This window comes from Saccoglossus kowalevskii, chromosome 5 (assembly GCF_978046115.1).
Source record: "Saccoglossus kowalevskii chromosome 5, keSacKowa6.1, whole genome shotgun sequence".
NCBI classification, from domain to species: Eukaryota; Metazoa; Hemichordata; class Enteropneusta; family Harrimaniidae; genus Saccoglossus; species Saccoglossus kowalevskii.
Genome location: NC_140645.1, coordinates 24,793,648 through 24,818,955, shown reverse-complemented (window position 1 = coordinate 24,818,955; position 25,308 = coordinate 24,793,648). Strand labels below are relative to the sequence as shown.

The 25,308-nt window shown below is 35.8% G+C and overlaps 2 protein-coding genes across 2 annotated transcripts in view; both read right to left on the bottom strand.

The window, feature by feature from the left end:
- Positions 1–2,762: 2,762 nt before the first annotated feature.
- Positions 2,763–3,675, bottom strand: LOC102801851 (histamine N-methyltransferase-like). The gene is made up of 2 exons (XM_006824334.2): positions 3,218–3,675; positions 2,763–3,115 (listed from the first exon to the last, which is right to left on the bottom strand). The coding sequence occupies exons 1-2, from the start codon at positions 3,480–3,482 to the stop codon at positions 2,763–2,765; spliced, it is 618 nt and encodes a 205-aa protein (XP_006824397.1). The 5' UTR covers positions 3,483–3,675.
- A 9,669-nt stretch (positions 3,676–13,344) lies between these two features.
- The window catches only part of LOC102801736 (CMP-N-acetylneuraminate-poly-alpha-2,8-sialyltransferase-like), a 256,075-nt gene continuing 244,111 nt past the window's right edge, over positions 13,345–25,308 (bottom strand). Inside the window, exon 3 of the mRNA XM_085499264.1 lies at positions 13,345–14,496. Coding sequence (XP_085355390.1) covers positions 14,235–14,496 — 262 coding nt within the window. The 3' untranslated portion in view covers positions 13,345–14,234. The remainder of the gene's footprint in view (positions 14,497–25,308) is intronic.

Here is a 25,308-nt window from a genome sequence, read left to right as displayed (position 1 = left end):
GAGCTTCCTGTCACCAGATAGGATAAATATTGTTCCCAGTGCACTTCATGTGCCCTGCTCGGTAATTTATTTCGTTTGATATCAAATTTTTACTTGTTACGTTGCTCAAAAGGTGTTTTCACATTCCTTTTTATTATTCCTCATTGTATACTAGTGTCGTAGTATTTTTCTGTACTGTAATACATATTATCAGCTGACACTGCTACATCATGTGGTAAGATTAGGTTTGTGAATATAATGCTAGTTGTCCCATGCGATTATATGTCATATAGTAGATAATATTTGGTAAGGACAACGATTGCCAAATATTATCTAATATATATCATATTTATCAGTCCGAGCAGCGTTTATTTATTAACTACTATATGTTATGCCACGTGTTTTGTTTTAAAATTGCATGGTTCCCGCCACAAGTAATGGGATTAATTTCCTACAATAACCTGGCTCTAGATTATACTTAGACTTGGCGCCCCGTGGTAACGTGTTTGCACGTTTTTCCTCATACAGTCTACTCACAGACGACTAAAAGTCAGTCCTGCTACTGTGGTATTCTGAATCGGAGTGACGTGTTCTCCAACCACACCACGCAAATGCACAACAAAATAATTTTTAAAAAAATCAAACACAACATATACTTGTCCTGTATTCGTTACATACACCTGTACTCTAATTTGCAAGCCTAATTGCAAGACGGGTTCTCGCGTGACACCAGTGTCATAGTATTTGTCTATACTGTAATACATTTCATCATGTGGTAAGATTAGGTTTGTGAATATAATACTAGTCGTCCCATGCGATAATATGTTATAGCACATGTTTTCTTGTTACATGACATTTTCACTGGAAACTCACGACGTATTCTATCAGTAAGATCATTATTATATCAAACATAAATTAAGTGTAATACTCAATTACCAATCGATATCAAAACAAAATGTTCTGACCTTCACATGATTTAATTCTTTCACATGGCAGTAAACACACACACGAGCAATACAGGGTTTGTTTGATACAATTGGATATGTATTACTTCACATATCCACGCAACTGTATATAAACATGTTGAGCAGCCAATCCCGGATCGTTTGGTAAAGGTGCATTCTGGTACTCTTGAATACGTTATAGCAAAATTGAAATTCAAAATCTATCATTACTATGATGTGATATTCTTAATTTGTGTCGTATATCTATATAGAATTTTATTATATAATTGTATTGAACTGTACGGTGCAAATCAGTGTTTTGGATGTATATTTGTGACGACATCGTATATGATGTTTATATAAAGTTTGAAGATGTTTGGTCAAGTTAGGTCAGAAATATGGCACTAAAACTGCCGCCAGCCGACCATTTTGAATATAATTGATCTGAAAAACAAAGATATGCATCTAGTTGCTATAAATCCTCATGTATGTACTAATTTTAAACAAAATACATTTATATACGACACATAAACATGCTTGATCAAGGTAGGTCAGAAATATGGCACTAAAACTGCGTTCGTTCAAACAAAATGGCCGCCAGCGGACCTTTTTAAATATAATTTGATCTGAAAAACAAATATATGCATCTAGTTCCTATAAATCCCCATGCATGTACTAATTTGAAACCAAATACAATAATACAAAACGGAAATTTGCTTGATGAATGGAACATTAAAAAACGGACATTAATTCTGATGGTCGAACAAATAACGTGCATCAATACACATAGATCAATCCATATTCCATTGATATATTTGTGGATGTGGCGTATAAATACCGCCACGTGGAGTAATTAAGTAAAAGAAATAGAAGCTATAGTCTCAGATATTCAATGTCGATTTGCAGAACATGTAGACACAGAGTATGTGTGTCGATCTTTCTCGGCTGGTTTACTGTTGAGAACAGCAAGTGCAGCTCATGTACAACAGCAATATGGCTCATGAAAGCCTCGCGTAGAACAGCCATGTAGTTTCTTCAGTTCTTTTAGGAATTCATTGTCTAAATTACAATGAACATGACTACCTACTGCCACCAGGTGTCGAGAAGCTGAGGTAACTTTATGTCCTATGACCCGTATTTTTAAGTGAAAGTGTCCTTAAGATAGGGTAAATCTTTTCAACATCCTAATTATAGAGTCCTCTCACGAGTATCTGTAACAAGTAACTGCATCTGAAAGCTTGGTATATATACATACATTGTAAATTGAATTGAAAATGCATTGACATGTGAACAACTTTATTAAATTTACATATGAACCAGTCACATCGTACTACATATCTCGCCTCGTCAGACAATGTCAACAAGTGAAGCGATTGATACATGTCCCCATAATTAAATAAATTTGGCTTATTATCATTGAGATATTATTAACAAGACTTTCATATTCATAACGCCAGTTCTACATTGTATTACTAATATTGATTAATAATAACAAGCTAACTACATTCATTTATTCGGCAGTTGAAAACCAAAATAATTCCATGATCACGAATCACTGAGACTATGTACAGCGAAAAGTTCTTGAACTAAGTTAAGTTAAATGAATATATGCTATAACTAAGTTAAATGAATATATGCTACCTGAATGTTAAGCAAACCCCTTTATCTTTCTACATTAATTCGAGAATATTATCTTCATGATATCAACTTTGCATAATACTAGTATTGCTAATAACCTAATAATCCAATTGTTTCTTTGTTTTTGTTTTCTAAATGATAATAAACTAGTTCATGACAATGTTATTACTAAGACTACACAAAGGATATATTCGATCAACTTTAATCACGGAAAATGAATAAATCTCTTTCATCTGTATTAAACAAAATCCTGCTATCCTCTTTCTTACAACATTCATCCCTCATATAATCTAATATTTGTTTTTTAATTTTGGGTTTTGCTTTTTCGCGAAAGTTGTAGATTTTTGTAAAAACATTTATAATGTAGGATCCTATTTCGGATTCTTCACCAAAACATTCAGTGACATTAAACCATAGTTCCCTCTTGATACTTCCATATCTGACATTTGGTATTCTACGGTTGATGATATCTTCTATGGCATGAGTTCCAATGAAGTTGCACAACTGATCTGTGTAATATTCTCCGACTTTGGAAATGAACTTCTCTAATCCACCTGCAAAGAGAATGTGTACATTCTTAGCAAAACACTGATCATTTGTTTTTAATGTATATGGATTGCGTTCAGTAATACCAGCTTTTCATAATAAATACGTACCGTCATCCATCCTGGTGAATAATATTCCTCCTTTAACCAAACATTCATATAGGTTCATTATAGTTTCCTCAAGATCTTTGAAATAATATGCTGAATGTGTAGCACTAATCATGCCAAATTGTTTCCTCTCATTCATTTCCAAATACTCTTCAATCGTAATAGCACGGAAGTCAAATGTAACTTTATGCCACTGGTCTCTTTTATTTTTCACCAACTGTTCGAACTTCTTCAGTTCGTCTGCTACTGGTTCAACAGCTGTGTACATGATATTTATTCCTTTTTTTTCATGTAATGTACAAACAATAATTTGATATAGAATTTAAAGCTTACCATTTCCAAACCCGACAGTCAAAACATTTAATGTCTTTGTTCTATCTAATTTTAGTTTCATAACGATTGTCATGGCGTCATTTTTCCGTTGATCGACATCACCGGTTTCCATTATCTTGTCATAGCAGGCGTGGTAATACATTGGGTTGTGTATGAGTGTTTTAGTAATTTCTTTCATTCTAGTTTTATGAATAAGAGAGTAGTAAATAGTTAACTTCCAAAACTATAACTGCACTGATGTCTTGGAATTGTCATGAAATTCAATTATACTTTTAGAAATATTTAGCAGCAGACTTCTACACTGTAACACATATTACACATGCTATAAGTTACCACACACTATTCAAGCCTCATTTTGGCGTTTGATTTCAAAAAATAATTCAGAATACAATAAGGTGGGCATATTACTGAGGATAAGTGAATTGCATATGTGGCAGAAGTTTGCTGCCTTGGAATGCATTTTAGATAATCCACGAGTTACCGGGTGTACCCCATTCTACTGAGCTAGAATACTAAAAAAAATCTAGGAATGTGAAAACTACCAAATTAATTTATTATTTTGTATTCGCGTGAAGTCATGCCTTGCATTAGTCGTTTAGGTGCACATAAACTGCAATTGGTGTCTTATTTTTATTTGGAGTGTAGTTAACACTTTCTATATTTTCCATGAACTGCGTTAAAGTAAAAAACAACAACATTTGCATGATAATATTTTGTGAAATAACGTTTCAATCAAATGTTATCACTATTATAACCTTGTGCAAAGATGATTTGAATTAAAAACAAATTGTACGATTTGTTTTTGCATAGCAAAAATGAGTATAAATGTCCTGGAACAATACAATAATATATCTCAATATTCTGCGCAAACAATACTGGGTAAAACTTGAAAGGGAGCATAATAGTTTATCATAAGTCATAATTACACACAAAAATAATTATTACCAATTTTTCTCAAATAACACATACACTTTAGTTATTTAAATGTTTCTTATAGAATAACATGAATTGTTCAAAAGATCCTAAAAAGTATAGTACAGCAACAAAATACGAGCCAACTTCTTGTTTTCTATTTAATACTACATGTACTTTATTAATCGCAATGTTCCTTACATAACATGACTACATTATCTAACTGACGTATCTTAGGGGTATATTACAAACAACTGGTTCTCATTATCAGAATATAGATTTCCACCAAATTACACTTCATTAGTTAAAGATGAACTAAATATGAACTGCTCTGCGATCTCTTGCTTTCAGCGGTGCCCTCCAGAATAACAGCGTTCCTCTTCAAGCAAGACTTCTGTATTTATTTATTTATTCGTTGTTGGGTTGCAGAAGCCATTTACTGTCGTCCATTAATACATCCTGGAACTGTGAGTTATCACCAATGCACACTTTCCTAAGCAATCCCCTATTTTAGTGACTTTATTTTTTGCTTTATTTCCAGGAATTAATTTGAGAGGTATTACTTAGCTCGATATTTCGGTGTATGTGTATTTCATTTCCAGTACTATTGTTTTGTCAATCCCATACTAGCAGTGAAAGAACCCCTTCTCCAGTGTGAGTTCTGTAGGTGCCCTCTCATTAGTGAAAAGCAGGCTTTACACTGTGATTATATATCAAGAACTTGGGGAGCCATATATGCCTGGATTGGTGAAATAACTTCCAGCCTAGGGAGTTTCGACTTTTACGTTAATGTTTTTTTACAAGCGTATCAACATGCAAACATTATGGATTTCCTAATGTTCAAGACAAGCATGTTGTTTTCTTTTCCTATCCAACTGGTTTCTAATGAATTCTGTTTCCAGTACTGCTCGATGCGTGCAAATTATTTCCAAGTCTGGATGTTGGAGTAAGCAATCTTGAGTTCGTAGGATAGGGGTAAAATGTTCTTCCATTTATTCACTGGGCTGGACTGGCAAATCAATGGGGATTGTCACAGGTACACCAAGCACATTGTTCATAGACTTCCTCGCAATTTAAAATAAAACTATCATCCGAACAAGGGGCATCGTCGGCGTCATATACTTCTCTTTGAAGAAAAGATTGCGTAAATGATTTCCACGACACTTTTATAATGAAGAAACGAACATGTTCATAAAAAGCACACATTTTATTACATACCGTCAGAATTTACGGTGTAATGTCTGTGGGTAGGGTCTGTGAGGAAACAGTCGCAGGCAAGACCTTTATCATTATATTCGTTTTGGGATGTTTTCGATCGTTCGCAAACTCTCGACGCAATTTTTACCATGAAGTTTTTCTGCACGATTTTACCTGAAACAACTTCCTTTGATTATTGAAGATGAATTTTGTTAACGCAATGCGATTTGTAGCAATGACTTCGACGAGAAAACGGTGATTTTTTCCCAAAAAAACTGCGATTCGCAATTTCCAAAATGTAAACCACGGTTAATAGTAACCGTGGGTAAACTGAGTGTGGAGGAAGTACTTAAACACCGTCCACGGTTGCCAACAGGTCACATCGTTCACACCCCTTTCACGATAGTCTCAAAGTAAACGATTAAGTAAAACCATGATCAATAACCAGGTACACGACTTGATGATCACATTTGTGGCTTTTCGAAAGCTACTACTCAAGGAAATATGGAGAACTTCAGTATTGCAACTTCGGGGTCCATTCTGAGTAAAAGACTAAATAGAAAGGATGTGAACGTTGTGTACGTTCGCTATACACTCTGAAATTACAGCACGAACCAAACTACCGTACCAATCACGATTATTATTAAATGAAACGAAAAAATATCGTCGACGCCCGGTAAAAACACTCTGGGTTTATAATCGCGAATGCCCTCACCTCGATAAATGTCTGAAAATAGAGGGATGGACTTATACTCAGGGAGGGGCTCATGATCGGGGAAGTACGGTACTTTAATACAATTGGGCTTCCACTGTCACAATACTGTGATTCAAACGCATAATGTTCTAACCAATTTCTAAAAAGCACATTGTGCATATAAAAGCTGAGTTTATACTAGTAGTACACAATGCTGGGCAGCATGATTGTCTATGTGTACAATTGCGTATACTAGTATGATCGGATACTAAAACGCCATAGCTTTGAAAAGTACCCGGATGTTAAATATGTTCGTTCGTTATTTACCCCTCCATGAATGACCTCCATGGGGGTTTCATTGTAAGCATTTAAGAAGCCTCTCCAAGCTACAGTTATAATTAAAACAAAATTAAACCACTGAAATTTTATTTGTGATATAGTTAGAGCACATCGAGCACCAGGTAGTAGAACAAATAGTGCGCGTCCTGTTATCGTAAAGTTTCACCACTGGGACGATAAAATGATTGCGTTGGCGGCCAGATCGGAACTTAAGGAGGTTGGTATCGGCATTGGCAACGACCTTACAAAGCGACAACGTAAAACCGTTACGGATTATAAGAAGCAAGGTAAAATTGCATATTACAAGAGTGGAAAATTGGTTGTAATAGATAAGAAGATAGAAATGAATAGTACAAAGAAAACAACAGAGTTACAAGGTCCAGAAACACGGCTACAGAAACGCACAAAAGAAAACGCCAGGACAAACATAACAAACTAGGGGTGTGGCCTTGGCCCAAACATAGTAAGTTTTCAAACTTGGAATGTTCAAGGTTTGAATAACAAAATTAGTTCTTTAAATTTTAAAAATTTTGATGTAGTATCTTTTATTGAAACATGGGCAGAAAATGATGATCAGTTTGACCAACATTTCCCAGGATTTACAGTTTACAGTACATCCCGTAAACGTAACACTACACGTGGTAGATACGCTGGGGGTGTCTGCACTATAGTGCGTAACCATCTATCCAGGTATGTCAAACGCTTAAATTCTGCTTTACATGATTGTATATTTCTTTTGTTTGATAGAAATATTTTTGGGTTAGATACAGATGTTCTCTTTTGTAGCATTTATATTGCCCCCACAGTATTCAGTCATCTATAATAGTCTTTCTTCGTCAAATGGCATAGAACTTTTAGAAAATGAACTTGTGGACATTCTAACTAAATTGAACGATGTTTACATTATAATTACTGGTGACCTGAATTCTCGAACAGGCGAATTACCTGATTATATAATAGATGATGATACGAAATATATGCTTGATTCCGATTTCCTTTATGACAAAGATGATTTTGCGTTAACACGGGTTTCAAAAGACAAAACAGTAAATAGTTTCGGGAGGTCGCTACTTTCCCTGTGTTGTACGTTTAACTTGCATATTATAAATGGCCGCTTAGGCGAGGATGCCAAACACGGGGAATTCACTTGCATCGCCAATTCGGGTGCCAGCGTGGTTGATTATACTATTATGTCCTCTATTTTGTTTACAATATTGTCCACTTTTGCAGTTGGTATTCGTACGGAATCCGATCACCTTCCCTTGTTTTTTTCATTAAATGCCAGTGTACCAAATGTGACTACCACTCAGAATGAAACAAATGAATTAGTTTTAAAACGTTACGTTTGGTCACTGAGTAAAGAACAAACTCAAATCTAGTTTAGTTGACAAAGGTCTTGACAGCTTTATTTCCGACCCTAATTATGACATTTATAATTTTGTTGATAATCTGAGTAATATCTTTACGAGGACAGCTGATTTGTGTGGAATGGGTCGACAGGCACCCGAAAACGTATCACAGTATCCTAGTCAGCCATCTTGGTTTGACAACGAGTGTAAAGCTTTGAAGTATGGGAAGTATAAATTGTTGAGAAATTTCCGAGTTGATAATAGCATTGATTCGCTAAATTTGTATAAAGCCGCGAAAAGAAATTTCAAACTTGTGTGTAGAGAGAAAAAACGTGCCTTTTTCTGTGAAAAAAGGATTGAATTGGAATTGGGATTGAAAGATTCAAAAAAGTTCTGGAGCATTTTGCGACGTTTATCGTCCATACCTGTTAGTATTAACTCTATCCAACCTGATGAGTGGTTTGATTATTTTAGTGAATTATTTACTCCCTGTGATTCACCAGGACAGGATGATTTCCATCCTTCTGACGAGTTTTTAAATTTAATTAACAGTGTTGATATTTCTTTTGGAGTAGAGTCGGAAGCAAACTGCGAGTTTTTAAATAGTCCGATATTGGGTGAGGAAATTATGGTAGCGGTTCGCAAGTTAAAATATGGCAAATCACCCGGACCGGATGGATTACTAGGGGAATTTTTTAAATCGAATATAGATTATCTTTTGCCGTACTTAATTGTGCTATTTAACAGATTATTTGATTTAAGTATTTTTCCTCAGCAGTGGTCAAGGGCTATCATTGTACCACTTCACAAAAACGGTTCACTAAACAGACCCGATAATTACAGGGGAATATCTCTACTAAGTATATTTAGCAAAATATTCACGTCTATTTTAAACCGACGTCTCAGGTTCTGGTCGGAGGCCTTCGGAAAAATTGATGAATCACAGGCTGGTTTTCGTGTTGGTTATTCAACTGTTGATAGTATCTTCATTTTACAGTGTGTTATTCAAAAATATCTGTCTAAAAAACGTGGAAAATTTTACTGTGCATTTGTCGATTTTTCCAAGGCCTTCGACACGGTTGAACGCCAACGATTGTGGTATATTCTGCTGAGGGGTGGTGTTACAGGTAAAATGTTCAAAATTCTTTATGCTATGTACAAAGATGTCAAGTCGTGCGTGCGCACATCTATTACTAGTTGTACTGAGTATTTTAACTGCCCAACCGGTGTGCGTCAGGGTTGTATGCTTAGTCCCTTTTTGTTTTCCTTTTTTATAAATGAATTGGCACACGAGATACATTCTGGGGTTCAGAGGGGCATACAACTTTCACCGGATTTGGTTGAAATTATGTGCTTGCTTTTTGCAGATGATGTCGCTTTATTCTCTGACACTGTCATTGGCTTACAGCGACACTTTAACACATTGAGTTCTTATTGTAATAAGTGGAAACTAATTGTAAATTTATCTAAAACTAAAGTGATTGTATTCAAAGCTGGGGGTAAACTTTCAAACAATGCTGAATGGACTTACGATGGGGAACAAATCGAAGTGGTGGCATATTATAAATATTTAGGTGTTATTTTTTCAAACCGACTTTCTTGGTCTGAAGCAACAAAAATATTATCACAACAGGCAAAGAAGGCATTTTTCAATATTACCAGGGTTACAAAAATTACTGGTATGTTATCCTTTGATGTATTTTTTAAAATGTTTGACACTATGGTGTTACCAATATTAACTTATGGTTCCGAGGGGCTTTGAAAATCATTTATGTTTGGAACGTGTACAATCTCTAGCCTGTCGTTATTTGTTGGGTATCTCCTGCAATGCTCCAAATGTTGCAGTATTGGGTGAGTGTGGCAGATTTCCTATTTATTTTCACACGACATTAAAATGCATTAGGTATTGGACAAAATTATTAAAAATGCCAGAAACCCGTTACCCAAAGAAATGCTACCTTATGTTATATAATATTGAAAAATCCAATCTTAGATCCAGGTTAACCTGGGTTAGTCATGTCAAAAATATATTATTTTTATGTAATTTAGATGATGTTTGGGAATCACAAACTGTCAATAACGTAAATGTGTTTTTGCGCATTTTTAAGAAAAAAATGAAACAAATTTTATATACTGATTGGTTCAGCCAGGTATGTACTTTAGAGAAACTGACATTTTATAGGGAATTTAAATTTTCATTGGAACCTGAAAAGTATTTATTTTGTGTGAAAGTGCATTCTCATGTTCAAATGTTAGCTCGACTCCGCTGTTCATGCCACTATCTTCGTATTGAGACAGATAGACAAAATAATGTAGATAGGAGTGAACGCATTTGCTTGCTTTGTAACAGTAACAACATTGAAAATGAATACCATTTTTTACTTATTTGTTCCTTTTTTGTTAATTTAAGAATAAAGTATATTCCTGCTAACGTTTTTAATCCCCCAACAGTCAGTAAATATTACAAATTAATGGGTACAAAAAATACAGATCTTCTTCAAAGACTGGGAGCCTTTACTTTTCACGCAATGAAATTGCGAAAAGAGCTACAAGTATTGTCAATTGTTTAAAAATTGTAATTTTATTTTCAAATATAAATAATGTATGTAGATATTATGGGCCGATGGCCTTCTATTATAAATAAAGACCATATATATATATATATGAAATTTTATTTCAGTTTAGAATAAAAACAACTATAAATTAAGACCGCATTGAGGTTCGGTTTAAAAACAATCTACTTTATAATATAATATAATTTAGTTGGCATTTCATAAAAATTGACAAATTTGAAAATGATTCTTTTAACCAAAAGAAATCAATTAAAAAACATACATATAACATGAACCATAATCGAACTAGGCCTAGATTACAAACTGATTGATAGAATATCCATGTTTAAAATAAATTTGATGGAAACTGAGTTATTGTAACCATCGGAATTTTATGAGAGATCGGGCAATGTCAACAACAACAACAGCAACAAGAACACACATTTTCCCCTCGTGTATCATGATATGAACAAGGTAAAAATTAAATATGCTTGAGAAACGTCTTGTAAACGGAAATCCTTTTTTGCAAAATAAAGTAAAATCCAATAATTGTAATTAGGGACATTAACGTTTGTAAACTGACCACTATTCAAGGCAAGTATTATGTAGTTATGTGGAACTCTAGGTATAATTATAACCAGTATACTAAGTGTAAATATGGACGGGGCGTAGACGCCTCCATCTCAATGGAAATGACAGAAATATTATATGCAGCATTTCGAACACTTGTATATGAAATGTATAACCCGACGCCTATTTTTAATGGCGACGGGAATATCCATGCATTATGCGTGGTGCATTGAAATAGCCTCGTGCACATTAATGTAATTGTTTAGTCCCCCCCCAAACATGTTAATTGTACTGTTAATTTCAATTATGTACATGGTGATGTATATATTATTTTCAGTTGTGTCAAGCTTGTATACAGAATGAGTGAATATATATGTAAATTAACTGTCGAGGCAATCATTGACTGCCTTCCATTATAACTGTATGTTACTGTAGTGACACATTCATGTCGTGTAAAATAATACAGTGTGTTGATATTCTGTACAGATATACAAATATAATTTACCTTGAAACTATTACTTGACTCTGTATGTATAATGTGATTCTTGGTAAAGTTATCTTTCTGCTCAGCATGCAATGTAACGTATATGCATATCACCATCTGTTGTATTTATGTTCTGAATATAAAAATAACATCTAATATACAAATAAACTTAGTACCATGTACCAGTACCATTTAGATGTTACTATATTAAATCAGGACTAACAGTGGACGGATGGAAAGTCAAGAATTCTGTAGGCAACGGTTTCAAGGCATGCAATACATACTTTGCACCAGGCGCTAGTAAATGGGCGAAGCTCAGGGAACACGAGCTTTTTTCGAAACTAGTGTCTAGTACTGAAGAGATTTATAACAATTATCATGTGACCCGATTTGAAAAAAAATCAATACTCAATCAGTTTTGCCTTCAGAAATGTATTTAAACATTTATAGTGCACATAATTTCAGACCTACTCATTCAATATAAAATCTTCACAAAACTGGTAGTAATTCTGTAGATATACATAATTGAAGTGTTAGCATTCAAAATGGTTGAACAGAACAGAAATTGTTTGAAGAACAAACAAACACAATAATACGACAGTTTATGAGGCTATTTAATGAACCAAACCAAACGTATGAATATTTCCGTTGTCAAAAAAAAAATAAGCATCAAATTACGCATTGTTGGAGATACTGCATATAATAATTCTGTCATTCTGTGTTGCCACCATCGCTACTGCAACTGTCACCTATTTATTTCCCTTTACACAGAGAAATGTCAGCTTTCATAGAATTCACAGAATTTCGAAAAAAACCTCTAATAGTTTTACCTACTATATTCCAAGATAAACTTGGATATAGAACCATACAGTAACTATAGAAGCACGTGTTCCACTAAAAGTACGCATATGTCAGAGACAAAACAGCAGACGACAATATTTTTTTTCAGTCAGTGTAAGAGATTATTTCGTGAATGTCGGGCCAGAATAGAGATTTGAATTACCAGAAAAATAAATCGAGGTAATACATTGGGTAGTATACAATTGTTTTTGTAACTTCTTTTATTTCTAGTTTAATTAAAAGAAGAAGTGAACTTCACTTGTGGCAAATAGTTGACTCACAAAAGTATAACTGCACTAATGTCTTTGAATTGTCATGGAATTCAATGTTACTTTTAGAAATATGTTCCAGCAGTCTTCCACACTGTTATACATATTACACACGCTGAAAGTTATAAGCCTTATAATGAATTACTCAAAGTTGTACAGAAACTATATTAAAATAGACGACTTAAATAAAACGATTTCACCAGTTAAATTCCAAAATATTTGATTAATCCAATGATATTGCTTTAGATTGATGATTATTTCAATTTGCATTTCAATCAATCGCCATGTTTAATCATGCTACGTACACCGGAATATATACTTATAATCAAACAATGTAAACACAAATTGCATAAGTTTTGGAAACAGATCAACACTTATTAAAATTGGCTACCGGCACATCTGACTGCCGTCCGGCATTATTGTTTTTGTACGTGGTCCGGCATGGCAACGATTTCGCTGGTGAAACGATAGAGAGATGCGGATATCAAAGCTTGGACTGTATCTTCAATCAATATAATAAAAATCAAAAGTCTCCCGGTTAGGGAGGAGACCCGATGTCGTATTTACATGAAAGAAAACAAGTGTCAATGCTTTAATTGACATCATAAACGATCTTTTATTATATCTGTGAGGCTGATAAAATGACATACTTACAAAACAGAAGATAATTTTCTCGTCAATCAAGTCCAATCTATTGGATACGCGTAGATAAAAACACAGCAATCGTGCTGAACTGCATCAATTTATGATTTTCTAGTGAAAGAGAACATAGTACTTATCGATCCGCTATGCTAAGCTTATTACATCCAGCAAACGCATGAAACCCAGCAAAGCGAATGAAGAAAATCACGATCTTTCTAATAAGAAAACCAGATTAGACCTTGAGGTAGGATTAGACAAAATAACAACTCCGGAAACAGTAATCAGCTTTCTGCAACGAGTGAATCAGAGGTCATGATGAGGGATTTTTTTTTTTAAAGTCACAAATATAATTTTTTACCAGAAACTACAGAAATATTCATCACAGTTAGGGAAATAAAGATATCATCTCGAAATGAATAATCCCGAGAGGGTTCCATCATGTCGATATGTATAATACCAAGGTAATCAGACTTGCGGTTTTCAACACTTGTTACCCAAAATGACATTCATATTCACTAAAATTGAAGAATTAAAGAACAAAATGAACAAATCTTAATGAGGTATTTCCAAGGTACATAAAGTATCGAAGCAATCAGAATTTTCAAGAAATCGAAAAAAGTTAAAAGTTTATGCAGATGCTGTCAGACACCGACAACAAATGATGCACATGACTATGTAGAATCACTCATGATGAGCTCCGCCAGACAAAGTCGACAGCAAAACTTAAAAGCTGACGCGGATGATGGCGACGACTGACAATCAGTAATATGATGAGCTCTGCTGAACAAAGATAATAGCTAAAAAGTTGCATTTTAATGGCAAAGAATCATGTAGAGTGATCATGATTTGCATGTATTGGTAACTAATCTTAGAATGTTCTTGTTGTCCAAAATCTTTAACGACTGGAACTCAGATGAGAAATTGTGCTTTGTATCGAATTCATCAACTGTTAAGAATGGCCCGTAGTAATGATATGATACGTTGTTACCATTCAGATCAAGAGCATATGGGTAAAATCCATAAACATTCACATGTTCGCAGAGACTTAGAGCACCAATGATCGCCCTTATTCCAGTTGTTGGATTCGTTACCTTGAGTATCCTAAAAAAAAACAATGCGATTAAGGATATATATACTTCATTTTGGCCAGAACAATGACAAACGCTTGAATATATATATATATATATCAGTAATTTTAATGAAAAAAAAGTACATTTATCTTAGTAATAGTGACACCTGTTGTTTAGTGTGATGAACCCCCACGGTTGGGTACAGGAGCATAGAAGTTTTTAATTAAAATTGTTTTCCATAAGAAAAATGAAACCATCATACATGGCCTTATAAACAGCCTTTTACTTCATAGTGGGGTGGGTGGAGTAAAGCTGTGATTATTTTTATTACTTTCTGACCATCTAGTTTGCCATTTACCATGTCCATATAAACTAAAGCTCCAGCCAATATCAGATTTGACTACTTGTTTCAAGCTATGGCACTTGGAAATGAGTGTTGTGACATGTGGCAAATGTCCAACTGTCTTGGTTAATAAGATTGGCTATATTTCAACTAGAAACAGGTAAACCAGTATACCTGTATGTACGAAGCCAGTGATCGTTATTCAAGCCAAAGAAACTGCATCTATTTATATAAATACACATGGACAGAGAATATTTTCTTGGAGCACTAAATGTGACAATTGCCCTACTGTCTGTGATAAATATACCACACCAGCTACATAGTGCCCGACGAGGAGTTGGGTAGGTAGTGAAGAAAAACATTGACTGAAGCCTGGCAGAGGACTGAATTGTTGTCAACAGCAACAAACATACTGGGAAAGTCAAAGACAGTGAAAAAACAAACAAACAAAAAACACACAGGCATATAAATACTAACTTTCTAGGATCTTTATTGACTCCAAGTAATCCAGAGTAGAACGAGATGAATCAACGCTATACTCCGCCATCTTTATTTTAATATTAGATGCAACCATTATTCTGTAGGGGACAACGGGTCATAACTTGAGGGGAGTTAACACCCATGATTTTTAAAATGCCTTGATCAATAAGAGTCTAAGTTACAGGGAACATTATTTTCATTTTTCAGTGGACCAATAAATGCATTTGACAGGAAAATAGAAAAACTCTACCACAACAGCAATTAGAACAGCTTGCTGCATTATAAGTATCACTTCCCTGTCAAATTAGTGGTTCATGCTTATTTGAATCTGAACATAACAGGCCAATTCTATCACACCTTGCTAGGCTTGAACTTCCATCCAATCAGAGCATTCCAAATGAACATGATTCTCCACAAAACTAGAGGGCGCTCTGACCAAAAAATTGCCATGATCTAAATAAAAAGAACTGAATGTCCACAGTTATGTCTGTAGGTGTACCTTACCTGCATGCAAAATAAAGTCCAAGATTGGTCGGTTATGTACGTACTTATCCAAAATGAATTCATAACCATTTTAACACGTAGCCAGGGTAGTGAAATTAAACGGTACCCACCGAAAAATACACAGGGTCAGAACCCTGACCAACACATTGAAATAAAGTCCAAGATTGGTCGGTTACGTACGTACTTATCTAGAGTGAATTCATAACCATTTTAACACGTAGCCAGGGTAATGAACCAATGCATTGCCTGATATTAAATGTTAACTAACGCTTTAGTACATATGTATAAGCATTCAGTAATTTTAATGAAAAAAAAGTACATTTATCTTAGTAATAGTGACACCTGTTGTTTAGTGTGATGAACCCCCACGGTTGGGTACAGGAGCATAGAAGTTTTTAATTAAAATTGTTTTCCATAAGAAAAATGAAACCATCATACATGGCCTTATAAACAGCCTTTTACTTCATAGTGGGGTGGGTGGAGTAAAGCTGTGATTATTTTTATTACTTTCTGACCATCTAGTTTGCCATTTACCATGTCCATATAAACTAAAGCTCCAGCCAATATCAGATTTGACTACTTGTTTCAAGCTATGGCACTTGGAAATGAGTGTTGTGACATGTGGCAAATGTCCAACTGTCTTGGTTAATAAGATTGGCTATATTTCAACTAGAAACAGGTAAACCAGTATACCTGTATGTACGAAGCCAGTGATCGTTATTCAAGCCAAAGAAACTGCATCTATTTATATAAATACACATGGACAGAGAATATTTTCTTGGAGCACTAAATGTGACAATTGCCCTACTGTCTGTGATAAATATACCACACCAGCTACATAGTGCCCGACGAGGAGTTGGGTAGGTAGTGAAGAAAAACATTGACTGAAGCCTGGCAGAGGACTGAATTGTTGTCAACAGCAACAAACATACTGGGAAAGTCAAAGACAGTGAAAAAACAAACAAACAAAAAACACACAGGCATATAAATACTAACTTTCTAGGATCTTTATTGACTCCAAGTAATCCAGAGTAGAACGAGATGAATCAACGCTATACTCCGCCATCTTTATTTTAATATTAGATGCAACCATTATTCTGTAGGGGACAACGGGTCATAACTTGAGGGGAGTTAACACCCATGATTTTTAAAATGCCTTGATCAATAAGAGTCTAAGTTACAGGGAACATTATTTTCATTTTTCAGTGGACCAATAAATGCATTTGACAGGAAAATAGAAAAACTCTACCACAACAGCAATTAGAACAGCTTGCTGCATTATAAGTATCACTTCCCTGTCAAATTAGTGGTTCATGCTTATTTGAATCTGAACATAACAGGCCAATTCTATCACACCTTGCTAGGCTTGAACTTCCATCCAATCAGAGCATTCCAAATGAACATGATTCTCCACAAAACTAGAGGGCGCTCTGACCAAAAAATTGCCATGATCTAAATAAAAAGAACTGAATGTCCACAGTTATGTCTGTAGGTGTACCTTACCTGCATGCAAAATAAAGTCCAAGATTGGTCGGTTATGTACGTACTTATCCAAAATGAATTCATAACCATTTTAACACGTAGCCAGGGTAGTGAAATTAAACGGTACCCACCGAAAAATACACAGGGTCAGAACCCTGACCAACACATTGAAATAAAGTCCAAGATTGGTCGGTTACGTACGTACTTATCCAGAGTGAATTCATAACCATTTTAACACGTAGCCAGAGTAGTGAAATTAAACGGTACCCACCAAAAAATACACAGGGTCAGAACCCTGACCAACATATTGAAATAAAGTCCAAGATTGGTCGGTTACGTACGTACTTATCCAGAGTGAATTCATAACCATTTTAACACGTAGCCAGAGTAGTGAAATTAAACGGTACCCACCAAAAAATACACAGGGTCAGAACCCTGACCAACACATTGAATTAAAGTCCAAGATTGGTCGGTTATGTACGTACTTATCCAAAATGAATTCATAACCATTTTAACACGTAGCCAGGGTAGTGAAATTAAACGGTACCCACCGAAAAATACACAGGGTCAAAACCCTGACCAACACATTGAAATAAAGTCCAAGATTGGTCGGTTATGTACGTACTTATCCAGAGTGAATTCATAACCATTTTAACACGTAGCCAGGGTAATGAAATTAAACGGTACCCACCGAAAAATACACAGGGTCAGAACCCTGACCAACACATTGAATTAAAGTCCAAGATTGGTTGGTTACGTACGTACTTATCCAGAGTGACTTCAGACCCATTTTAACACGTAGCCAGGGTAATGAAATTAAACGGTACCCACCGAAAAATACACAGGGTCAGAACCCTGACCAACACATTGAAATAAAGTCTAAGATTGGTCGGTTATGTACGTACTTATCCAAAATGAATTCATAACCATTTTAACACGTAGCCAGGGTAATGAAATTAAACGGTACCCACCGAAAAATACACAGGGTCAGAACCCTGACCAACACATTGAAATAAAGTCCAAGATTGGTCGGTTATGTACGTACTTATCCAAAATGAATTCATAACCATTTTAACATGTAGCCAGGGTAATGAAATTAAACGGTACCCACCGAAAAATACACAGGGTCAGAACCCTGACCAACATATTGAAATAAAGTCCAAGATTGGTCGGTTACGTACGTACTTATCCAGAGTGAATTCATAACCATTTTAACACGTAGCCAGAGTAGTGAAATTAAACGGTACCCACCAAAAAATACACAGGGTCAGAACCCTGACCAACATATTGAAATAAAGTCCAAGATTGGTCGGTTACGTACGTACTTATCTAGAGTGAATTCATAACCATTTTAACACGTAGCCAGGGTAATGAACCAATGCATTGCCTGATATTAAATGTTAACTAACGCTTTAGTACATATGTATAAGCATTCAGTAATTTTAATGAAAAAAAAGTACATTTATCTTAGTAATAGTGACACCTGTTGTTTAGTGTGATGAACCCCCACGGTTGGGTACAGGAGCATAGAAGTTTTTAATTAAAATTGTTTTCCATAAGAAAAATGAAACCATCATACATGGCCTTATAAACAGCCTTTTACTTCATAGTGGGGTGGGTGGAGTAAAGCTGTGATTATTTTTATTACTTTCTGACCATCTAGTTTGCCATTTACCATGTCCATATAAACTAAAGCTCCAGCCAATATCAGATTTGACTACTTGTTTCAAGCTATGGCACTTGGAAATGAGTGTTGTGACATGTGGCAAATGTCCAACTGTCTTGGTTAATAAGATTGGCTATATTTCAACTAGAAACAGGTAAACCAGTATACCTGTATGTACGAAGCCAGTGATCGTTATTCAAGCCAAAGAAACTGCATCTATTTATATAAATACACATGGACAGAGAATATTTTCTTGGAGCACTAAATGTGACAATTGCCCTACTGTCTGTGATAAATATACCACACCAGCTACATAGTGCCCGACGAGGAGTTGGGTAGGTAGTGAAGAAAAACATTGACTGAAGCCTGGCAGAGGACTGAATTGTTGTCAACAGCAACAAACATACTGGGAAAGTCAAAGACAGTGAAAAAACAAACAAACAAAAAACACACAGGCATATAAATACTAACTTTCTAGGATCTTTATTGACTCCAAGTAATCCAGAGTAGAACGAGATGAATCAACGCTATACTCCGCCATCTTTATTTTAATATTAGATGCAACCATTATTCTGTAGGGGACAACGGGTCATAACTTGAGGGGAGTTAACACCCATGATTTTTAAAATGCCTTGATCAATAAGAGTCTAAGTTACAGGGAACATTATTTTCATTTTTCAGTGGACCAATAAATGCATTTGACAGGAAAATAGAAAAACTCTACCACAACAGCAATTAGAACAGCTTGCTGCATTATAAGTATCACTTCCCTGTCAAATTAGTGGTTCATGCTTATTTGAATCTGAACATAACAGGCCAATTCTATCACACCTTGCTAGGCTTGAACTTCCATCCAATCAGAGCATTCCAAATGAACATGATTCTCCACAAAACTAGAGGGCGCTCTGACCAAAAAATTGCCATGATCTAAATAAAAAGAACTGAATGTCCACAGTTATGTCTGTAGGTGTACCTTACCTGCATGCAAAATAAAGTCCAAGATTGGTCGGTTATGTACGTACTTATCCAAAATGAATTCATAACCATTTTAACACGTAGCCAGGGTAGTGAAATTAAACGGTACCCACCGAAAAATACACAGGGTCAAAACCCTGACCAACACATTGAAATAAAGTCCAAGATTGGTCGGTTATGTACGTACTTATCCAGAGTGAATTCATAACCATTTTAACACGTAGCCAGGGTAATGAAATTAAACGGTACCCACCGAAAAATACACAGGGTCAGAACCCTGACCAACATATTGAAATAAAGTCCAAGATTGGTCGGTTACGTACGTACTTATCCAGAGTGAATTCATAACCATTTTAACACGTAGCCAGAGTAGTGAAATTAAACGGTACCCACCAAAAAATACACAGGGTCAGAACCCTGACCAACATATTGAAATAAAGTCCAAGATTGGTCGGTTACGTACGTACTTATCTAGAGTGAATTCATAACCATTTTAACACGTAGCCAGGGTAATGAACCAATGCATTGCCTGATATTAAATGTTAACTAACGCTTTAGTACATATGTATAAGCATTCAGTAATTTTAATGAAAAAAAAGTACATTTATCTTAGTAATAGTGACACCTGTTGTTTAGTGTGATGAACCCCCACGGTTGGGTACAGGAGCATAGAAGTTTTTAATTAAAATTGTTTTCCATAAGAAAAATGAAACCATCATACATGGCCTTATAAACAGCCTTTTACTTCATAGTGGGGTGGGTGGAGTAAAGCTGTGATTATTTTTATTACTTTCTGACCATCTAGTTTGCCATTTACCATGTCCATATAAACTAAAGCTCCAGCCAATATCAGATTTGACTACTTGTTTCAAGCTATGGCACTTGGAAATGAGTGTTGTGACATGTGGCAAATGTCCAACTGTCTTGGTTAATAAGATTGGCTATATTTCAACTAGAAACAGGTAAACCAGTATACCTGTATGTACGAAGCCAGTGATCGTTATTCAAGCCAAAGAAACTGCATCTATTTATATAAATACACATGGACAGAGAATATTTTCTTGGAGCACTAAATGTGACAATTGCCCTACTGTCTGTGATAAATATACCACACCAGCTACATAGTGCCCGACGAGGAGTTGGGTAGGTAGTGAAGAAAAACATTGACTGAAGCCTGGCAGAGGACTGAATTGTTGTCAACAGCAACAAACATACTGGGAAAGTCAAAGACAGTGAAAAAACAAACAAACAAAAAACACACAGGCATATAAATACTAACTTTCTAGGATCTTTATTGACTCCAAGTAATCCAGAGTAGAACGAGATGAATCAACGCTATACTCCGCCATCTTTATTTTAATATTAGATGCAACCATTATTCTGTAGGGGACAACGGGTCATAACTTGAGGGGAGTTAACACCCATGATTTTTAAAATGCCTTGATCAATAAGAGTCTAAGTTACAGGGAACATTATTTTCATTTTTCAGTGGACCAATAAATGCATTTGACAGGAAAATAGAAAAACTCTACCACAACAGCAATTAGAACAGCTTGCTGCATTATAAGTATCACTTCCCTGTCAAATTAGTGGTTCATGCTTATTTGAATCTGAACATAACAGGCCAATTCTATCACACCTTGCTAGGCTTGAACTTCCATCCAATCAGAGCATTCCAAATGAACATGATTCTCCACAAAACTAGAGGGCGCTCTGACCAAAAAATTGCCATGATCTAAATAAAAAGAACTGAATGTCCACAGTTATGTCTGTAGGTGTACCTTACCTGCATGCAAAATAAAGTCCAAGATTGGTCGGTTATGTACGTACTTATCCAAAATGAATTCATAACCATTTTAACACGTAGCCAGGGTAGTGAAATTAAACGGTACCCACCGAAAAATACACAGGGTCAGAACCCTGACCAACACATTGAAATAAAGTCCAAGATTGGTCGGTTACGTACGTACTTATCCAGAGTGAATTCATAACCATTTTAACACGTAGCCAGAGTAGTGAAATTAAACGGTACCCACCAAAAAATACACAGGGTCAGAACCCTGACCAACATATTGAAATAAAGTCCAAGATTGGTCGGTTACGTACGTACTTATCCAGAGTGAATTCATAACCATTTTAACACGTAGCCAGAGTAGTGAAATTAAACGGTACCCACCAAAAAATACACAGGGTCAGAACCCTGACCAACACATTGAATTAAAGTCCAAGATTGGTCGGTTATGTACGTACTTATCCAAAATGAATTCATAACCATTTTAACACGTAGCCAGGGTAGTGAAATTAAACGGTACCCACCGAAAAATACACAGGGTCAAAACCCTGACCAACACATTGAAATAAAGTCCAAGATTGGTCGGTTATGTACGTACTTATCCAGAGTGAATTCATAACCATTTTAACACGTAGCCAGGGTAATGAAATTAAACGGTACCCACCGAAAAATACACAGGGTCAGAACCCTGACCAACACATTGAATTAAAGTCCAAGATTGGTCGGTTATGTACGTACTTATCCAGAGTGACTTCAGACCCATTTTAACACGTAGCCAGGGTAATGAAATTAAACGGTACCCACCGAAAAATACACAGGGTCAGAACCCTGACCAACACATTGAATTAAAGTCCAAGATTGGTTGGTTACGTACGTACTTATCCAGAGTGACTTCAGACCCATTTTAACACGTAGCCAGGGTAATGAAATTAAACGGTACCCACCGAAAAATACACAGGGTCAGAACCCTGACCAACACATTGAAATAAAGTCTAAGATTGGTCGGTTATGTACGTACTTATCCAAAATGAATTCATAACCATTTTAACACGTAGCCAGGGTAATGAAATTAAACGGTACCCACCGAAAAATACACAGGGTCAGAACCCTGACCAACACATTGAAATAAAGTCCAAGATTGGTCGGTTATGTACGTACTTATCCAAAATGAATTCATAACCATTTTAACATGTAGCCAGGGTAATGAAATTAAACGGTACCCACCGAAAAATACACAGGGTCAGAACCCTGACCAACATATTGAAATAAAGTCCAAGATTGGTCGGTTACGTACGTACTTATCCAGAGTGAATTCATAACCATTTTAACACGTAGCCAGAGTAGTGAAATTAAACGGTACCCACCAAAAAATACACAGGGTCAGAACCCTGACCAACATATTGAAATAAAGTCCAAGATTGGTCGGTTACGTACGTACTTATCTAGAGTGAATTCATAACCATTTTAACACGTAGCCAGGGTAATGAACCAATGCATTGCCTGATATTAAATGTTAACTAACGCTTTAGTACATATGTATAAGCATTCAGTAATTTTAATGAAAAAAAAGTACATTTATCTTAGTAATAGTGACACCTGTTGTTTAGTGTGATGAACCCCCACGGTTGGGTACAGGAGCATAGAAGTTTTTAATTAAAATTGTTTTCCATAAGAAAAATGAAACCATCATACATGGCCTTATAAACAGCCTTTTACTTCATAGTGGGGTGGGTGGAGTAAAGCTGTGATTATTTTTATTACTTTCTGACCATCTAGTTTGCCATTTACCATGTCCATATAAACTAAAGCTCCAGCCAATATCAGATTTGACTACTTGTTTCAAGCTATGGCACTTGGAAATGAGTGTTGTGACATGTGGCAAATGTCCAACTGTCTTGGTTAATAAGATTGGCTATATTTCAACTAGAAACAGGTAAACCAGTATACCTGTATGTACGAAGCCAGTGATCGTTATTCAAGCCAAAGAAACTGCATCTATTTATATAAATACACATGGACAGAGAATATTTTCTTGGAGCACTAAATGTGACAATTGCCCTACTGTCTGTGATAAATATACCACACCAGCTACATAGTGCCCGACGAGGAGTTGGGTAGGTAGTGAAGAAAAACATTGACTGAAGCCTGGCAGAGGACTGAATTGTTGTCAACAGCAACAAACATACTGGGAAAGTCAAAGACAGTGAAAAAACAAACAAACAAAAAACACACAGGCATATAAATACTAACTTTCTAGGATCTTTATTGACTCCAAGTAATCCAGAGTAGAACGAGATGAATCAACGCTATACTCCGCCATCTTTATTTTAATATTAGATGCAACCATTATTCTGTAGGGGACAACGGGTCATAACTTGAGGGGAGTTAACACCCATGATTTTTAAAATGCCTTGATCAATAAGAGTCTAAGTTACAGGGAACATTATTTTCATTTTTCAGTGGACCAATAAATGCATTTGACAGGAAAATAGAAAAACTCTACCACAACAGCAATTAGAACAGCTTGCTGCATTATAAGTATCACTTCCCTGTCAAATTAGTGGTTCATGCTTATTTGAATCTGAACATAACAGGCCAATTCTATCACACCTTGCTAGGCTTGAACTTCCATCCAATCAGAGCATTCCAAATGAACATGATTCTCCACAAAACTAGAGGGCGCTCTGACCAAAAAATTGCCATGATCTAAATAAAAAGAACTGAATGTCCACAGTTATGTCTGTAGGTGTACCTTACCTGCATGCAAAATAAAGTCCAAGATTGGTCGGTTATGTACGTACTTATCCAAAATGAATTCATAACCATTTTAACACGTAGCCAGGGTAGTGAAATTAAACGGTACCCACCGAAAAATACACAGGGTCAGAACCCTGACCAACACATTGAAATAAAGTCCAAGATTGGTCGGTTACGTACGTACTTATCCAGAGTGAATTCATAACCATTTTAACACGTAGCCAGAGTAGTGAAATTAAACGGTACCCACCAAAAAATACACAGGGTCAGAACCCTGACCAACATATTGAAATAAAGTCCAAGATTGGTCGGTTACGTACGTACTTATCCAGAGTGAATTCATAACCATTTTAACACGTAGCCAGAGTAGTGAAATTAAACGGTACCCACCAAAAAATACACAGGGTCAGAACCCTGACCAACACATTGAATTAAAGTCCAAGATTGGTCGGTTATGTACGTACTTATCCAAAATGAATTCATAACCATTTTAACACGTAGCCAGGGTAGTGAAATTAAACGGTACCCACCGAAAAATACACAGGGTCAAAACCCTGACCAACACATTGAAATAAAGTCCAAGATTGGTCGGTTATGTACGTACTTATCCAGAGTGAATTCATAACCATTTTAACACGTAGCCAGGGTAATGAAATTAAACGGTACCCACCGAAAAATACACAGGGTCAGAACCCTGACCAACACATTGAATTAAAGTCCAAGATTGGTTGGTTACGTACGTACTTATCCAGAGTGACTTCAGACCCATTTTAACACGTAGCCAGGGTAATGAAATTAAACGGTACCCACCGAAAAATACACAGGGTCAGAACCCTGACCAACA

Excerpts from the sequence above, each read along its gene's own strand:
- LOC102801851 (XM_006824334.2), bottom strand. The coding sequence starts at position 3,482 with ATGTACACAGCTGTTGAACCAGTAGCAGACGAACTGAAGAAGTTCGAA. Across the intron at positions 3,116-3,217 it reads ATTCACCAGGATGGATGACG|GTGGATTAGAGAAGTTCATT; the intron begins GTACGTATTTAT and ends TTCTCTTTGCAG.